Raw genomic sequence first — 19,116 nt, 5'->3', positions numbered from 1 at the left:
GGAAAAATTTAACATTGCAATATTTTTTTCTCTGTAGTATATATTGCAATATAAATACAATTTCACCAGAAGACTTAAACAAATCTATTTGCAAAGTTACTTTAAATTGATTGATAGGGGAGTGAAATATAATATTGTATATAATTTAATAAGATTAACAGACTACAGTAAATAAGCAAATGTTAAATTAATATAAATGGTTTTTGTGGGAGAGAAACAGTATTTAGCTACAGAAATTGTATAATCAAATGTAAAATAACACTGCATATTATTTGTCATTTAAATAATTCAATAAATTTAATCTTTATTTTCTGCACTATTAAAATGCTTTAAACTCTCTTAAATTTCACAGGCCTTAAAAAAACCATTGCAGATGATAAACTTTCACTTTAATATGGTTCAGTTCTGCCGTGTCTCCACAAATCTCATTGTTTAGAATTGTGGTTTTTGGTCATCTATAATCCCAACTTAACATTGCGTATCTTGCGATGTGACTTTTGCGAACGCACACATTGCAATATCAATGTTCAAACGCGATCTTTTGTGCAGCCCTACTAAAAAGTACAAACAACTTAACACCTTTTGGCAAGGTATTGCCTCAGCGCTTTTGTTCCTCTGACAGTGGTCTCAGATCGTATGGTAATAAAAAGTTAGTCTCATATTACACATTTAAAGCTTTGTAGACAGTAGGCTGATTCCTATATACAAATTAAACCTTTATTACATAGGTTATCCTACTTTTGTCCATCTACATTATTGTATTTCTCTATGACTAAGCAGCATTTAGTTCATTTTGGTTTCTGTAGTGTTTGTCTGTCTATGGATTTTTCATTAAGCGTGACCTTGCTGTCTGCTGACGTACCATATGGTTTTACAGCAGGGTGTCTTACACTGCCACATCCATTGTTTCCCCTTTTTTGGTACGTAATTGTCTTCTAGAAGCTGTGATTGTAATGGTAAATATAATAGAACTAAGAGTAACTTAATGATTATTTAATGACAAGAATGTGAAACGAGCTGTGAAGGCAGCTAGCAACTAGCTGTCACTTCATCTGATATTTAAGTAAGTTTCGGTTTACTTTGCACCAATCTTGGGTTTTAGGTATGCTGCTTGCATGATATGGAAAAAAAACTAACATTGTGGTAGTGTTGTCATGATACTAAATTTCAGAACTAATCAGTACAGAAATTTTAAAAATGTCCCTTTCCCTTAAGTGCTGTTGAGTGCGTTCTCAAACACTGCCGATTTTCCATCGTGTTTACATGCTCAACAGTAACAATGCATTGCAAAAAAAAAACCTCATAACTCTATTGGGATGTTTTTTTTTTTGGATTTATTGGGTTGATTTCGTAGGGGAGTGAATCTACATAAAATATACAAAATGTATGCAAAGATACAGAGTATTCATTGTATAAATAATTAAGTGCAATCAATCTTTGTTAAAGCTTCAAATAGGTCTGTCACAATATTAATTCTTGTCATATGATATTGCACCATAATATATTGTGATAAATGACATTATTGTCATTTTAAGACAATTTTTTGCCACTCATTATGTAGGCAATATAATAACATCAAGTACACTATTCCAAAGAATGTACCTAAGAATATTTCCTTTAATTATAGTCATTTTATCAATTCAATAATGAGACATTGGAATCGGAATGTAAAAACAGATATTCTCAATAAAAAATAATAAATGGTAACACAATAGTGCAAGGTAAAAAGTAACAGAGGCTGTGATATCTGCTACCAAATCTGTTTTCAGTTGTCAGGCACCCACATGAAAATTTACTATAGTAATTTATAGTAAATACTATAGTGTTTTTTAACCACACTGACACCGACACCTCCAATAGAGATAGAGAGGTTGTTTTAAAAATTAAAAAATTTAAAAATTAAAAATTTTTTAAAAATTATTGATGTCATGGCTATGTGTTGTGCGATAAGTCGATATATTGATTATTGTGACAGGCCTAGCTACAAATGTCAAGTTCAACTATAGTCCTGACCCCTCATTGCACGTGTAGCTATATGAATATTATGGATTCATACATTGCGACTTTGACATTAAAACCATATAATGTGCAGTCATTAGTTTTAGGTAGCATGAAGCCAGCTCGACTTTAATCCCTCTTGTTGTTATGGTATTAGGCTGGGCAATATGGCAAAAAAAAAAAGAAAAAAAAATTCCATTTTGAACAATAACAAAATATTTCGATATAAGTTGTTAATGCTTCCAGCTGTAAAAGTGATTATCCCAACAATGACTGATGCAACAAAAATTAGATTTGGCCTTAAATAAAAACAAATAGTAAAATACATTTAAAAAGACTAATCTGGCATAACGAGGTAAATTAATTGTGCAAAACATAAACAACAAAAATATACAGTACAACTTCTAGCAAGTGCACAGAAATTGTAAAAGTTTCATGTTTTTTTTGAGTGATTGAATCAGTTGGTTGTGTTGCCAGACTTGGTTTTTACAAGCCATTGACATACATTACAGATCCGAATAATCTGCTCCTTGTCATACTTTAGATAGCCAAACCACTTCCATATAACAGAATTCGTGCTGCGTTTTTTTTTGTCAATAATTTAATCATCTTTGGATAATAACTTAAGGTTAGTTTACTTTCTTCACTGCTTTCGTCATCTTGTTGTCGCGTATTGCTGCTCTGTGATTATCATCATTATCAAAATAAATTTTATTGTAATTCGATATGATATTGTTTATTGAACCAGCCCTTCATGGTATTATGGAGCAGCTGAGATGAGTCAAGCTACCTTTATACCCTTTAAAATTCAAAATTGGTGCAACCTAGCAGCTAATCTAGCTTCATGGTACTGGCCTAGGAATGGATTTCATTAGCAGAGAAGAGAAAGATGTCGTTACATATTAAACCTCTGTTTTTACTAATTTTGTCAGTAAATGATATTCCATATCATGATGAACAAATTGCAGGCTGTTTTGAAGATGTGGCTTTGAGATGTGTCTAATCTCAAGCACCACTTTTTAACTTAATTTATTTAGGTTAAATTTTTACTGTAAATTTTTAAAAAGTAGGAACCTCTAAAGCCACTAGGCATGGGCCAGTATAAGATTCTCACGGTATGATAACCTTGGAAAAGAATTTCACAGTTTCATGGTAAAACAGTACTGTGATTACTGCTTTAAATATATTCTTTTCAAATGTCTTTGTAAAAAGCAAAAACTTTTTTCCCTTTTGAACACAATATATTTTATTTTGAGAAACATTTAAAAGATTTTGGAACAATGTCAGGCTAAATGAATTATTGACTTCTGCTGTCTTCATTTGTTTCAAAAACCCATTTTCTATTTTTTTTTTTTTAATTCAAAACGGCATCTTTTCCGCTGGAGATACTGTTTCCCTAAAAAAAAAAAAAACGTAAGTAAAAAAAGCGCACACATACCTTAGTAACGGTATTGCAGAAAGTTTTAATGGTTTTAAAACTTTGACTTTTGCAAACCGCAGTATACCTTAAAAAGGGTTATCATCCCATGCCTAAAAGGCACAAATGCAAAAATTAGATAAGAAATTACAGACTCACACTGCATAGGTACTGATTGAATAGGAAATTATATTTGAAGCCATTAAAAAGTGAAATTTTCACCTCAAATAAATAAAGTTGAAATCTTTATGGTATTGTATGAATTTAATCTGGATGTACAGTAGGGGTGTCAAAATTAATTGTTTCTTCGGTGCATCGCGATGCAGACGCGGGCAATTCGGTATCGGTTCAGTAATAATCATAATCGGTTATTATGTACTGATGTCATTTATCTACTATGCGCTCTGTTGCAAGGGAGGTGAGCGCGGGTATTTACAACACTCAGGAGCCAACTCAGGGCCGGCCCGTGGCATAGGGAGTATAGGCAAATGCTAAAGGCGCTGTACATCCAGGGGTGCGCCAGAAATGAGCGCGGTTAAATTGGTTTTGTTTTCGATATTCCTGACACATTCAGTTATAGCGGCAATAACACAAAAACCTCTTACCCTAAAAAGATCTCAAGTGTGTTTCCTACAAAAAGACAAAGCTGGTTATGTTTTACAGCTGTCTTTTTCTCTTTTTTTTTTTTTGTTTGACATTAAGACCACTGCTCCGTTTAAGCCCTCGCAATATCCGTTTATCCGGGAGAGCTTGCACTGAGCTGCACGATATTGGAAAATCTGACATTGCGGTATTTTATTTTGCTGCGATTTATATTGCTATATGAATACAATTTCGGCATATGACTTGAATAGCTGTATTTGGAAATCTTTAACTTTGATTGGAATAATCTTGTAGACGAGTGAATCAATGAAATTGCAAGAATAAATAAATAAGATAGAGCAAAAATAAAGTGAAATAAGTATTCAGATATTCAGGTACAGTACTACGATACAATATTATTATGTTATTTTGCCCCCGAGAATGATAGATTACAGTATCGGCGATGTATCACAAGAAAAACATTTACAATATAACATAATATTTTTAAATTAAGGGGGACCAATCAAAAAGTTATAAGGTGTATTTTCTTTTAATAGCAGCACATATATTTATTAGAATTGCAACAGTGCTATATGTTTTGTCCTACTCCTATTATTGAATAATCAAATGTAATGTAAATGTAAACACTGTACATTCTTCATTGCTGATCAACAGTAATAATCCCAACTGCACATTGTAGATGCTGCGATGTGACTATTGCGAATGAACACAAATTGCAATAACAATAGTAAAAGGATATATTGTGCAGCCCTTGATGAAAACCTTAAGAAGATTTAGTTTTTATAGTTTGCGCTTCATGGCTTTTTGTGTGTAACAACGCAGATGCACAGCTGGCTAATGAGAGGTTTGTAATGGGTCTGTGTAAAGAGGTGTTTATTGTGTTTTGAGGATGGCACAGACATTGCTCAAGGATACTAGTGTTTGCTGCCAGGCAATGCTAGAGAATGTTGAATGTTTGCTGAGGGCGATCAAAGCCTGTTAAGAAAAGATTTTGTGGAAAAACATTAAATAAAGTGATTAGGATGTGTGTTTTATGAAAATTATTTCAGACGTGATTTATTTAGAGCAGTGTTTCTCTACCACATTCCTGGAGGACCACCACCACAATGCATGTTTTAGATGTCTCCTTTGTCTGCCATAGTCATTGCAGGTCTTTTAGGGTGCACTCACACTATGTTATCCGAACTGTGCCCAGGCCCATTTCCTGGTTCGTTTGACAAGTGTGAGTGCTTTGAATCGGGCTCAGGCGCGGTTCAGTTGGCCAGCCCTTTCCCTGTTGGAAGAGGGGCGCCAGAGCTACACTTGTACGATACACTTGTAGTGTGAGTCCAAAGCACATCTGAGCCCGAACCTGAAGATGGCATGTCACTTTTAAGTGACTGTTTCATATGGATTTATTAATTATTTTTACTTTTCAATGAACGCAAACTGGCATAGTTTATTAAAGATGCAACAACCCCCCTCTTCATCTCAAAAGACTAAAACGTAACTAAAGCAATCTCCACTGTGCTGAGTGAGAGCGATTATCTTTCTCTCAAACTGAACAGTCGCATCATCAATGATGTCAGCGTGCTTAGGCTCAAAAGGCAAAATGCAATGTGAGTGCAGGCCGTCCGGGGAGAGGGAAGGGGAGACAATCCCAATTCTGCACTGTTCAAAGCAAGTGTGAGTATGCCCGGGCCAGGGCCGGCCTACTAAACCGAACTTGGGCCCGATTCGGAGCACTCACACTTGTCAAACGAACCGGGATAGACACCCGGGTACAGTTCGAATAACAAAGTGTGAGTGCACCCTAAAAGACCTGTAATGGCTGTGGCAATAGTCTCTGCTACTGAGCTGATGATCTGAATCAAGGGATGTTTTGTTACGGAGACAAGGAAAATGTGCAGAGCTGGTGGTCCTCCTGGAACGTGGTTGAGAAACACTGACTTGTGTACCAAAAAAAATCGATTTGCTTTTAAATGTACTTGCCCGGAAGTGAAAATAAGTGAAAAGATGTTTTTCCTTAGTAAAACATTCAAAAACTGATTTGAAGCTAAAACCTTGATTCTTGCTGGTAAATACAATGCAAATCTCTGCTGGGGAAAAACTGCAACAACAAAAAAATGCTCTTGTCCAAAATTCAAAATTAATATTTAAATTGAAAACAAGATTATTTTGCTTACCCCTTGGCAGATTAAAGGAAAAACTTACTTGATTTTCAAGTATTATTTCTAAAAACAAACATTATGTATTACTTGTAGAAAATAATGCTTTTTGATATAAGAATATTTAGAAAGGGTATCCGTGGGGTCTTAAAATGTCTTGAATCTCAAAAGCTAAATTTTAGACCTTAAAAAGTCTAGTGAATCTACTAAAATATTGTGTTGTTGGTAGAGCTGTGTGATATGGCAAAAAAATGATCACGATAATTTTTTTTATATCGGTCGATATCGATAATTATTACAATAAATGTAAAATCTTTAAATCTATCAATTTTATAGGATTTTCAGCATACCAATCCCTTTGTGCAGCTGATTTAACATATTTCGTGAAATGTTTTAGCTGTCTGACAATATAAATAAAATAATAAACAAAAGAACAATCTTAATTCAGCATTTACTGTTCAAGTTTTGACATTACAAGTTATTGGATATTATTGTTCAATATCAGAAAAAAAAACAAGTTTGGAACAAGTAAAAGGTGAGTTAATGGTCACAGAATTTTCAGATTTGGATGAACTGTTCTTTTAATGGTGAGTGCGGTGAATTTAGGGTGAAATATTTTTTAATATATTTTATTTAGGGATGCTAACGATTACTTGATCTATTGATTGTCGATAACGCTTTAATCGATAGACCTTATCGATGACTGATTAAGCATGGACATGTAAAAGTTTAGTTATGCTTTGTGCTGTGGTACGCGGCCGTTTACTTTATGCAGTCACCCTTCTGACATTGCAGGACGTAAAACCCTGTTATGCGCAAATTTCCTTTATATCCTCAGGTGTTTTAACCAATTTTGTCTGACATACTTGCACTAATTTGGGCCTATGCAGCAGACTCTCATTTTACAAATCATGCATCACGGCGAGATATGTGGGGAGCCTCTCCATTCACACAACAAGCTTCTGAGCTCTATCATCCTTCAGACCGTGTTTATTTTTCTGAGATAATCTAACAATACTATAAGTGCCGCGAATAGCCTGTAAAGACTGTCCAGCTCATGCTGCTCAAACTGCACTTTTAATTAACTGCATTAATTAAAATGAAACCGTGAGAATAGTTTAATGGATTGTTTTGGCGCTAAAGCATTTAGCGGGCTTGTTTTAAAGCGCTTCACCTCACATGTTATACGTTCCTCTTATTTATGCTGTAGATAACTACCCAACAAAATGGACATAAAATTAAGTCACACATTATACAAAATAAAATCTCGTAAGGCATGCCTTTCGAAATGATGACTTGAAACTCTGCTGGGTAGTTGCGCTGGTTTACCAACACTTGTTTGCGTTTGTAATTTCTTTGTATCTTCATAAGCGTGGCCTTGTTTTATACGATGAAACTGGTTTGTGATGTTGCCTGCTTTTGATGGTACTAGTCATCTGCGCAGTTTGCAATACTACTGAAGTCTAATGACATTTCTTGTCAACAGTGTTTGTGACTGACCTTTTTTGTCTTATTTTTTTTTTACTCCTTTAAGTGCAACTAATACTGTCGGTATGTAAACTTGTATACTTCGTGCGGCATCCGGAAGGGCAGGCTGCAAAATATTTGCGCAGCATTACACATAGTGCGTAAATATTATTGAGCAATTATCGAACTGTCGTTATCGTTTTATCAGAAAATTAGATATCGTGATAATTATCGATATCGAATTATCGCCCAGCACTAGTTGTAGGTATTAAATATTTTTTAACAGGTCTTAACTTTACTTTGTCATAGCTTCTCAATCTGGCCATTAACATCCATACAATCCCCAACAATCCATCTCAATAAAACATTAGTCTTAAAAGCAGCATTTAATTACTTTCCTTACAGTAACATTTGTTTATAAGATCTCCATTTATTTACTGCTAAAATGTCTTAAAATCTTAAAAGTGGACTTGGTGAAACCTGCAGAAACCTAGTTAAATATTTGGACTGTACTTTTTTGCAGTGCAGCGTTGTAATATTTTGTCAATTTCTTTTATGCTTTCAAATATGAAATGATCCATATAATTACTAGTAAATGAGTCCAGTAATCTTATAATTAGTCAAATCCCAGTACTGCTATAGTGTGACATCATCCATCATTCAGTCAGCTCTTACACAAAATCCTATTTAGAAAATGGATTCAGAAGAGGATGTGTTTTAGTCAGATTGAATCAAAATGCTGTCTAATGTTTAAAAGAATTGACTTTAGCAATTATGTGGAAATGAGGCCTGGGAAAAGAAGCTCACAGCATCATTTATGTTGTTCCTTGATAATATGTCCGTTTCCTCTTCATTTTCACTAGTTCTGTTTCCTCACTTCTAGACAGAGGGGGAACAAGACAATGAAGCAGATTACTGGTCACTTATGTAACCAGATTAGAGAAATGACTTTATCAGTGCCGCCTGTCCCTCTTCTCAGCCAGCCTTAACCCAGATACACATGGCCTGCTTCTCTGACAGACTACATACATACCATCCACATAGAGAAACATTTGAGGAATGTGGTGAGGATGCAGAATTTAGAGACAATAGTTTACTAAATAGAGATGGAGGTCTTTTTAATGAAATCTCTGGAGTCGGTGCCTGTGGCATAACGTGCAAGATGTTTACTTAAAAAAAAAATCTTGTTACATGATAAATATATTTATTGTACTGTAATTTTGATCTCCATTGTAGACTAATTAAAGGGTTAGATCACCTAGAAATAAAAATGTTGTTATTGATTACTCATTCTCATGTCATTGCAATCCCTTGAGACTTTTGGTCATTTTTGGAACACAAATTAAGATATTTAGATGAAATCCAAGAGCTCTTTCATCCTCTATAAACAACAATCGTCCAGGGATGTTCGGAGTCCAGAAAAGGAACCATAAAATCATTATGTGACATCAGTGCTTCATTTTTGTGTACCCAAAATCTGTTTGCTCGATGTCTATGCTGTAAAAAATCTTACCGCCTTAAATTGTTTAGTTAAATCAACTGAAAATCTTCTAGTCACTTAACTTAAAGAGCACCTATTTTACCACTTTTACATTATGTAAGATAAGCCTTTGGTGTCTCCAGACTGTGTCTGTAAAGTTTCAGCTCAAAATACCCATCAGATTATTTATAATAGCCTCCAGAATCGGCCCATTTTGCTAAGTATAGTGAAGCTGTTTTTGTAGCCTGTGGCTTTAAATACAAATGAGCTGCTTCTCCCAGCCCACCGCTCCCATCTGCTTCTCATCATGCGTTACGTGAGATAAACAGCAGTCAGTGACAGAGACCGACTCAGATGAAGCTGAAAAAAGGTCACTAGTCAAAAATACCAAGTAAGTTTATTTCATGTATTTGTGGTGGAGTTTATTCAAGCCTTTCTGAAATGATGTGTACACACAAATGGCATTCGCAGTACAAACATACATTAGCGTTTACTGAGATCATGTGGCCGTGGCGATTATAACGGTTAAGAATTACATAAGGATTTTACTGTCTTTATTACTAACATGCTTTGTTTAAAAATTGTTTTAAACTTATAAAATCACAGAGAGAGTTGAAACAGATGTTTTAATCCCAATTTCTTTGCAAAACAATGTTCTGAGGACATGTGTATACATGTTATTATAGGAAAATGGCACTTGTCAGTCAATTCGGTGGGCGGGGAAAACCGTACTGCTATGTCACATTGCATTGGGCCTCAAAATCACCGGGATTTGGGTCCTATTTTAACGTCAGGGATCCGTTCTTCGCACGTGGATTACCCAGTTAGCTGGATTTGGATATTGACGATTCGACACGATCCAGGATCGTTTCGTTCTTCAAAGCTGATCCGAGAGTCGTTGTCATAGCAACAGTTCTGCTAGGTTAAACCTGATCGGGAGCAGGTTCAATTCATATAAACAGGATTAGATCGGCTCAGTTCAATCAAAGATAATACAGAAAATATGTTCCGAATTCTGATATTTTCTTACAGTAGTAGTTATTTACACTTGGAAAAATGGTACATATTATTAAACTATATATATATAAAGTTATAGTCATTAATAAAATAAATAAAGTTATACATATTAATAAAACGTATGCAATCTGCACCCTCGAAATGAAAGTACAAAGACTGCCACCTGGTGGTGCAAAGAGAAAACTTATTGATATGAACTTTTTGGATCGCTTTAGTACAAATTGTGTATAATAGAAATGTACAAGATGTGACTTTTTTTTTTTAAAGCAATAATACATTTATCCAGTTTATCCAGACATTTTAATCTGATTCGCAAACTTGTTTGAAGAACCAAATTAGCGAGAGATCAGTTATCGAGATTAAAAGATCCAGGATCGGCAAAATCATCTTAGATCATTTAAGCGAGGTACAAAAAACGGACCCCAGGACATTTAAAAAAAAATTTAAGATTTCTTGTGTTTATATTACTCCTATATGACAGTGGACACACTATATCTACACACAGTTCTTTCCAAACAGCTATCAAAAATTAATTTTTATCAAAAGTGGCCTTTAAATTAGTCAAACCCACTAAAAATATTAAGTAAAACAATTTTAAGTCAAAAATCTGATTAACTTATTAAAATAAGTTTAAGTACTATAAAAACATGTGTTGTCATAACATGTCAAATAATTTTTACAGTATATTCTTCCATATTAGGTTATTGTGCAAGTTTACTTTAGGCTGTACAATGTATTACCATTAGAGTCAGCAGCGCAACACTAATGCCTCATTCAGACTAGCAGCAACTTTGTAGCTGCCTGTCACTCTGGACCTGCTTCAAACGCAGGGGTCTGTAGGTATATACAGCACAAATACAACTGGCCTCTGAGCGAGCTGAAAGAGGATCACCGGAGCTCTACTCTATTGGCTGTCGCTCAAGAGATGCTCGCCTAGATGGAGGTCGCCGAAAGTCGCTCACTCTACATTGAAATTAGCGATCGCTTGTCGCTTTGCCGATGCGAGTCGCTTGTAGTGTGAATGTGTTGTATTACCTGTAGTACACATACGCTGACCTGACTTGGCAATGCTGAAGGGAGGACTTGGGTGAACAAATGTGTTTTAACAGTTTTGTTGTTGTTGTTGTTGTTGTTGTTGTTGATAAAAAAAAAATAATAATAAGTTCTTGGAGCTTTTTATTACAGTTGAACCTCTTAAGTCAGATGAAAAGTTGACAATATTGTTGATTCCTTTTTTTGGGGCTGTGAATGTCTCAACACCGTTGGTGTCTATGGACAGTCAGACAGCTCTCAGAATTATTCTAAAATATATTAATTTGTGTTCTAAAGATGAAAACAGGTCTCAGGGGACTGAAACGACATGAGGGCGAGAAAATAATAAAGGAGTTTTTCTGGGGGGTGAACTAACCTTTTAAAGCAAACAACAGTCACTTATGACCCAGTCTAGGGACAAAGCTATTCCCATGAGTAAAATATTAAAATATTGTTTTCAGAGTATAGTAACTTGGTGATTAAAAGGCTTTCCTGTGTTGAACATATAACCATATAATTCTCATAAACCTGCTAACTTTCATGCGATATGTGTGAGAGGATTCCAGAAAGGGAAGTAACCATCCACAAAGTACTGTTTACATTGGAGCAAACTCCACACACTTAAAATACACTGGTGGACACATAACATAGTTTGTCTGTCTAGAACTGTAGTCTCACCGTTAAAAGTATTATACTGTAGGTATTAGGTAAGTATTATAGTTTTTATATTTTATAGCAGCTTTTGTAACGAGACAAAAGTGTAATTTCATGAACAGAAATAAGAGTTTCACATTTTTGCTTTGAATGTTTTGTCCCAGACATAAGTCGATGTTAACATCATTCTTCTTAGATCATTTTTAAAAAGAATTTTAATGAAAATTGTTTGTTATGCTCGCTACCATCAAAAAGTATTGAAAGTATTTTTGCTTGTGTTGTCTGCATTTATTTAATACAGTAATATTTAAAATTATTTTCTTTTACTAACATTCTAATTTACTTCTTTTGTGCATAGGAAACATGACATATAATTAAAAATGTATTGTACTGTATTGTATGACAACGTATGTAATGACCATATGTTTTACCATCAATATATTCTTGCTATTATTTATTTGTTAATTTATTATTATTTTTAAAATCTTTCTTCCCTCACACTTTTGCTTCGGCTGATAGGAACTCTTTATGTTTGGAAGCCTTTAACTATAGGCTGATTAATACAGGTATTTGTGTGATTCTTTTTTTTTTTTTTTTGTGTCTGAACTGTCGTTACAAAAATGAAGTGATTAAATACAGTGGATGAATAATGCAAAAAAAAAAAAAACAGTTACACTTTAGGTCACAATTCACTGTATTAATAAACCATTAACTAAAATTTCTAGCTTGATAAACTGCTTATTTGCTGTTTAATAGTAGTTAATAAGGAAGAAGTTGGGATTAGGTATGATTAGGAGCCAGTAGTTAATAGCATGAATTGTGACCATATTTAAAGTGTTGTCAAATTGTCCTCTTTTTCAGTTCATGATGCTTTGAATTATCTTTGTCACGTCATTTAGAATATAAATCACAGAGCATTCCAGATTATTAAAAAACAAAGCAAAACATAAACTAAATGACATTATTACTGAATGATAGGAGTGTGACGAGGCGCTTATCCATGAGACGAGACGAAACACGGGATTGGGTTCACAAGAACGAGACAAGATTTTTACAAAATTTTTGAGAAATCTTTAATTCTAAAATCTATAAATAGAAAAATGTGTTTTATTCAACTAAAAATTTAATTAATTATATCTAGTAAAGCACATGGAAACACTACTAATTATTTTTCTAATAGCCTGTCAATGGAAAATTGTCTTTTTATATATAATGTAAAATATTACCAAAATAATTGCTAACATATGAATGGAAAATATATTTTTATTCAACTCCAAAAAATAAATAAATAAATAAATAAATAAATTACAAACTGCAAAAGAATGAGCTGCTTTTTAAAAAAAGTTCTAATAATTCATGTTTTTTTTTCTATTTTAATTAATTCTATGCCGTAAAGGACATGCAAACATTGCTAAATATTTAGCTATAAATGCTACTGACTGGATGTTATGTAATTTGTAATGATACTGCACGCCAACTGACCAGACTCGGAAGGTGCAGAAAATGGTGTCAAACAGCCGTGTATGGCTTATCCTGTCGCAAAATGCGACTAAAAGTCCTTCACGATGCTAATATATTGATTGCGGTCTTTCCATGTCTGTACTGCAATTGAATAATGTGAAAGAAACTAGAAATACTCCATGTCTTAATTCCATTTGTTTTTTTTTATGAAGATTATGACTTTAAGCATATCTGAAGTGCTATTCCATCGCATTGTTACAAACCATAATGTGTGTGGCTGCAGTTGTAGCCACTGTTGGACGTGGCAGCCGCTGAACTGAAAACGATTATGTCACAGCCGCATGCCCAACCGAGTGACACGTGCAACTCTGAAGCCAGCCTGGGTTGCCAGGTGTGCGCAAAGCACTTGATTTTTAGTTTAAATCTAATCCTGCCTCCAATCTTCAATGCTTATATCACCCTCACGCTCCATCATAACATCACACCTTACTAGAAATCTCGTTGTGATTTAATCTCGTAAGATCTTTTCATATGAGATCTTGTCACAACTACACTGTGTGATGATTACATTTTTTTAGAATTTTAGTTTAATCTTACCAAGCTACAAAAAGCTGTTTGGCTGACTGGCTTAACTTATGCTAAAAAAAATGTATTAGCACAAGATTGGCTTCCTCCACATAACTTGGACATGTACAAGTGGTTGACACAACTTTGGAACATTATAATGTTGGAATTGTCCACAGCTCGAGTGAACTTGGTACAAATGTGTACATTAAAGATCTGGGGCCTCATGTACGAAGACTTGCGTGGAAATCATACTAAAACATTGCGTACGAAAAAAATTCAGATGTATGAAACACTGCGTACGCCGAATCTCACGCATATTCTTTTGGACATTCGAATGAACGTGAAACTGAGCGCAACATGCACGAGCACAAAACCCCTCCCTGCCTCCTCCCCCATATGAATATGCTAATGACTCTACTTTGGCAAAACCCAACGAAAAAGCAATGGCAAAATCAAGCAAGAAGAGAAACTTTGAACAGAATGTGAATTGGAGGTGCTGCTTCCAGGGGTAGACCGGAGAAAAGCGGTGTTATTTGCAAGTTTGTTCTCCGGAATTAACAACAAAAGAAAAAAATCGAGTGGGAGAGTTTAGCTGATGCGGTTAACACAGTTGGGTCTGAACATCGTACTGAGTGCATTAAAAAAGAAATAGTGTGGTTTATATGTGTAAAATGTTGCATTGCCCTTAACAGTCTCAGTGGCGCAGCTCGTAAGACGCATGTCAACATGTTTTGACACGTTCGAGCATGAACTCGGTTCGATTCCAGCGTCTGATGAACTCTTTCTTCTTTTTTCCCCCCCGCTACATATCAGATTTTGCCCACTATTTATCATGAGAAAGACAAGTAGGAATCATTAATAAGTTTGTACATCATATTTTATTTGCACATTTATTGAATGGAAATGTTTCTGATTCACGCATGCAAATTCATCTTCAGATAGTGTCTTTATAGCAATGTGCGTGCAGTAGATAGCTCAGATTACATTGGGAAAACAGGCGACCACTGCAAATTGTGCTTTAATGTTTAGCTGGTCAACTGTATGGTATGGAAACCTTATATACCTGCTGAACCCGTCTCATACAGCTGCCATTGCAAGGCTCAGACACTTTGTAGAGAGGAATTTAACACAACTGCCTCTAGGAGTCGCCAATGGAAATAAAACAGACACGCACAAAAAATGTGCGTACGCCAGCCAGAAAGCTGCCGTGAAGCTGCGCACATTCCCACATTCAGTTCATTGTTAGTAAATCCAAACGTGAGCGATTCTGAGCGTGAAACCTGGCGTACGCAAAGTTTTTGTGCGTACGCAGCGTTGATACATGAGGCCCCTGGACTACAGGGGGGTGGGGGGGTAGTTTTATTATATGAAATATATGTCCTTCATTTCAGCCTATATGTTTTGTAAATAAAAACAAATACTGACTGACATTTTTGTCCTTAGGTGAACTCTTGGAGCGGCTCTATAGAAATCGGTGTGACGGCGCTGGACCCAGCCGGTCTGGAATTTCCCAGCAGCGCCACAGGGCTGAAAGGTGGCTCGTGGATTGTGTCTGGCTGCTCGGTGCTGAAGGATGGCCGTTCGGTCCTGGAGGAGTACGGTCGGGATCTTGACCAGCTTGGGGAAGGAGACCGTGTGGGCATCCAGCGGAATGGGAAAGGAGAGCTACACCTGTGGGTGAATGGGCAGGACTGCGGCGCTGCTGCTAGTGGACTTCCATCTCGACTGTGGGCTGTGGTGGACCTCTATGGGAAGTGCACACAAGTGACTGTGGTGTCCTGTGAACCGCCATCTGAAATGGAGGGTGACGAGGATGAAGAGGTGGAGGATGAGATTGTGTCGACGCAGGCAGTGTCCATTATGGCAGATGCCTGTCGTAGTCATGATGATAGAGCTGCTGTACTGACTGCAGCTGCTGCTACTACAGAGCGGATGAACGGATCAGCGGAGGAAGGTAAAACTAGACCACACTGTACAGAATGATAGAGATGATGTAACATTACATCTGGTATGTAAAGCTATTAAAAAAAGGAAGAGACCATTGAGAAAGTCTCAGTTTTTTTTTGGATTTATAATTTAAAGTTTTTTGTTTGAGTAAAACAAAGGGCCCTATCTTACACTCGGCTCAATGAGGCACAAGACGTGTTTGGCGCGATTTTCAGACTAGCGCAACCCTAAATTTCATGTTTTGCAGCACATTGTTTAAATGGCTAATCCATTTGTGCCACTTTGTGGACTCATGGTTGTGTTGGTCTATAAAGGAGGTGTGTTAAGGCGCATTGTTGACACGTTGCTATTTTTAAGAACTGAAACAGATCACGCCACTAACCAACTAAAAGCTGGTCTAAAGTCGAGTGCAGAGAGTGTTTATTAAACGCGTGTGTAGGTTCAAATGCTTACACGTTGCTTAATGCACACAGGATGGAAAGCAATACACAAATATCTTTACATATGAAAAATTAGAATAGAATAAAAGAATTAAAATTTTACAAAAATTATTATTGAATACATGGATATAAAAACACTACCTCCATGCCTTCTTCATCCCTCCATGCCTTTTTCTATATGCCAGTTTGCAATTGTATAATGTTTTTATTATTAAAAGTATTATTTATTATATTCATATTTATATTAGTTTTAATAAAAACAAGTTTAGATTTGATCTCCTGTCAGGTTTTGGAGATGTATGCCTTGTTTACCTAATTAACCTAGTTAAGCCTTTAAATGTCACTTTAAGCTGTATAGAAGTGTCTTGAAAAACATGTAGTATAATATTATTTACTGACATCATGGCAAAGATAAAATAAATCAGTTATAAGAAATGAGTTATTAAAACTATTATGTTTAGAAATGTGTTGGAACAAACTTCTCTCCGTTAAACAGAAACTAGGGAAAAAATACACAGGGGGGGCTAATAATTCTGACTTCAACTGTACATAAGTACACCCCTTACAAATCTATCTTTTAAATTCATATGTTTAATTGGAAGCTATACAACATTATATTTGTGCATATACATTAGATTAGTCAGTATTGAAGCCAAATCTGGAGCTTATCTAACAAAATAACATACGATAATGACCCCAAAAGCAGTACACCCAAATTCATATGTTATAGAAAAATATTAAATACAAATTTAAAAACGAGGAAAAATCAAGAGAAGCAAAAAAAAAATAATAAAAAATTGTAGGTTGTAATTTTTTTGCAATATTTTGCTTGAATTTAAGTGTTTGGTGACTTAAATATAATTTTAATAAATGTATCTGTTTAATAAATGTTTTGTTCAAATGCACCAAAATACATTGCCTATATTCACTGAGAAATGAAGAAAAATATTCTTTTTCTAAATGGGGTGTACTCAATTATGCTGAGCACTGTATGTCTAATAGCAAGAGAAACTGAAAAATGTCAAGTGGTGTCTAAATGTTTTTTCCATAGCTGTATATTTAATATTTATTTAACAATTCTTTATGAGAAAACTTAAATAGCTCTGTGTAATAATGTCTTGTATATAAATAATTTGGCTGAACCGCTTATTACTTTTAAAAGACTTTTATTTATCATGTACACTTTCAATATTTGACTGTCTCAATTTTAATATTTTTCCCCCTTTTCTCATTAGTGCCTGAAGTGTCAAGGACGCACAGTCGGCCGGACAAATTTCCAAATAACTTTGAGCCTGATAGTGGTATGTCACATTAAAATGGATTCTTATTTATAAATCATCAATAATCTTCAATGTCATTGTGTTTCACTGTATTTTGTGCTCTATCTTTTTCTCTTTCATAGTTTTGACTGAGCATCAGTTGTTTGATGTGTTCAACAATGCCATTGTGTCTCTGTATCGCTCGGAGGATGACGGGGCAGAGGATTTGAATGTTGGGGGTGGAGGTGGCGGTTCTGACTCCTCAAGGGGCGGCACAGGAAGTAACGGTGGAGGCAGAGGAACAGGAAGTGACAGTGGCATTGGCGGCGGAGGTGGTGGTGGAGGCAGTAGCAGCAATAGCAGCCCGGCGGGCAACGCTGGTGGGGCAGCAGGACTAGGGGTGGGCACTGGTGGAATGACGACCAATGATGCACTGCTGTTTCATGAGAAATGTGGGACGCTGATCAAACTGAGCAACAATAATAAGACAGCAGAAAGAAGGAGACCGCTGGATGAGTTCAATAATGGAGTCGTCATGACCAATCGACCACTCAGGCACAACGAAATGTTTGAGGTATGACTTGTTACATTCAGACAGGTGTAAGTTGTAATGTTTACTAGAATTGTTAGTGCAGACAACTTTATATAATTAAATGTGTCAAATAATTCTTAAAGTGCACCTATGATGAAAATCATCTTTTGTAAGCTGTTTGGACAGAACTGTGTGTATGTATAGTGTGTCCACAGTCATATTGGGGTGATAGAAACACAAGTCTCTTTTTTCTTTGACGTTAAAATAGGATCCAATTCCTTAATATTTTGAGGCTGATTGCAACGTGATGTACTGTAAGAGTGCTGTTCCTCATCCAACGTATTGATTTACAGCAGTGTATTAACATGTCTTCATATTAACGTGTATAATCATATCAACAGGACAGGACTTGCGCAAAGAAACCGTGATTAAAAGATCTGTTCAGCTCTCTCTGATCATCAATCATAATCAAATGTGATCAAGAATGATTTTACAAGTTTAAAACAAAAAAAAAAAAAAGTATTGTATTGAATTACAGCGATTTTACCATCTTTACTTTATCACCACTGCCGCGTGTTCGTACAATTATAAAAGAAGATGCTTTAATCCGGGTTTGTGGATGTTAAATCAGGTTTATTTTGTACATTAACCTAAGGGATATCCATACAGCATTGGATATTATCCTGTATCCTGTCACATTTGCAAGCAAAATCAGTGTTTAGTTAATTGCGTGCATGCTGTGTGTCCGTTGTGTGTGTGTCTGTGTGTATGTGCGTGAACTTTGTAATGACATTGTTTGTGACTAATCTTCACAAAGAGGTTTGAGTAAACTCCACAACAAATACATCAAATAATCATTGTGAGTTCTTACTGTAGTATTTTACACAAACGTTACGTGAGATCTGCTTCCTTCTGGTCTGTCACTGTGCTGTTTATCTGGAGCAGCGGAGGCGGAGATTTAGGGCCTACTCACACTATGCCATCCGTACCATGCCCAGGCCCGTTTCCCGGATCGTTTGAGAAGTGTGAGTGCGCTGAATCGGGCTCAAGCACGGTTCACTGGGCCGGCCCTGGCCCGGTTGGAAGAGGTGTGCC

At 35.7% G+C, this 19,116-nt stretch overlaps 1 protein-coding gene across 2 annotated transcripts in view; it reads left to right on the top strand.

Annotated features, from left to right (window-relative positions):
- neurl4 (neuralized E3 ubiquitin protein ligase 4) overlaps positions 1-19,116 on the top strand; it is a 58,634-nt gene that overhangs the window by 4,627 nt on the left and 34,891 nt on the right. For both annotated transcript variants that reach the window (XM_021480311.3, XM_021480310.3), the window contains exons 2-4: positions 15,287-15,797; positions 17,466-17,531; positions 17,633-18,063. In XM_021480311.3, coding sequence (XP_021335986.2) covers positions 15,287-15,797; positions 17,466-17,531; positions 17,633-18,063 — 1,008 coding nt within the window. The remainder of the gene's footprint in view (positions 1-15,286; positions 15,798-17,465; positions 17,532-17,632; positions 18,064-19,116) is intronic.

Source organism: Danio rerio, chromosome 12 (assembly GCF_049306965.1).
Source record: "Danio rerio strain Tuebingen ecotype United States chromosome 12, GRCz12tu, whole genome shotgun sequence".
In the NCBI taxonomy this organism is placed as follows: Eukaryota; Metazoa; Chordata; class Actinopteri; order Cypriniformes; family Danionidae; genus Danio; species Danio rerio.
Note: the sequence above shows the minus strand (reverse complement) of the source record. Positions and strands in the feature narration are given on the sequence as shown.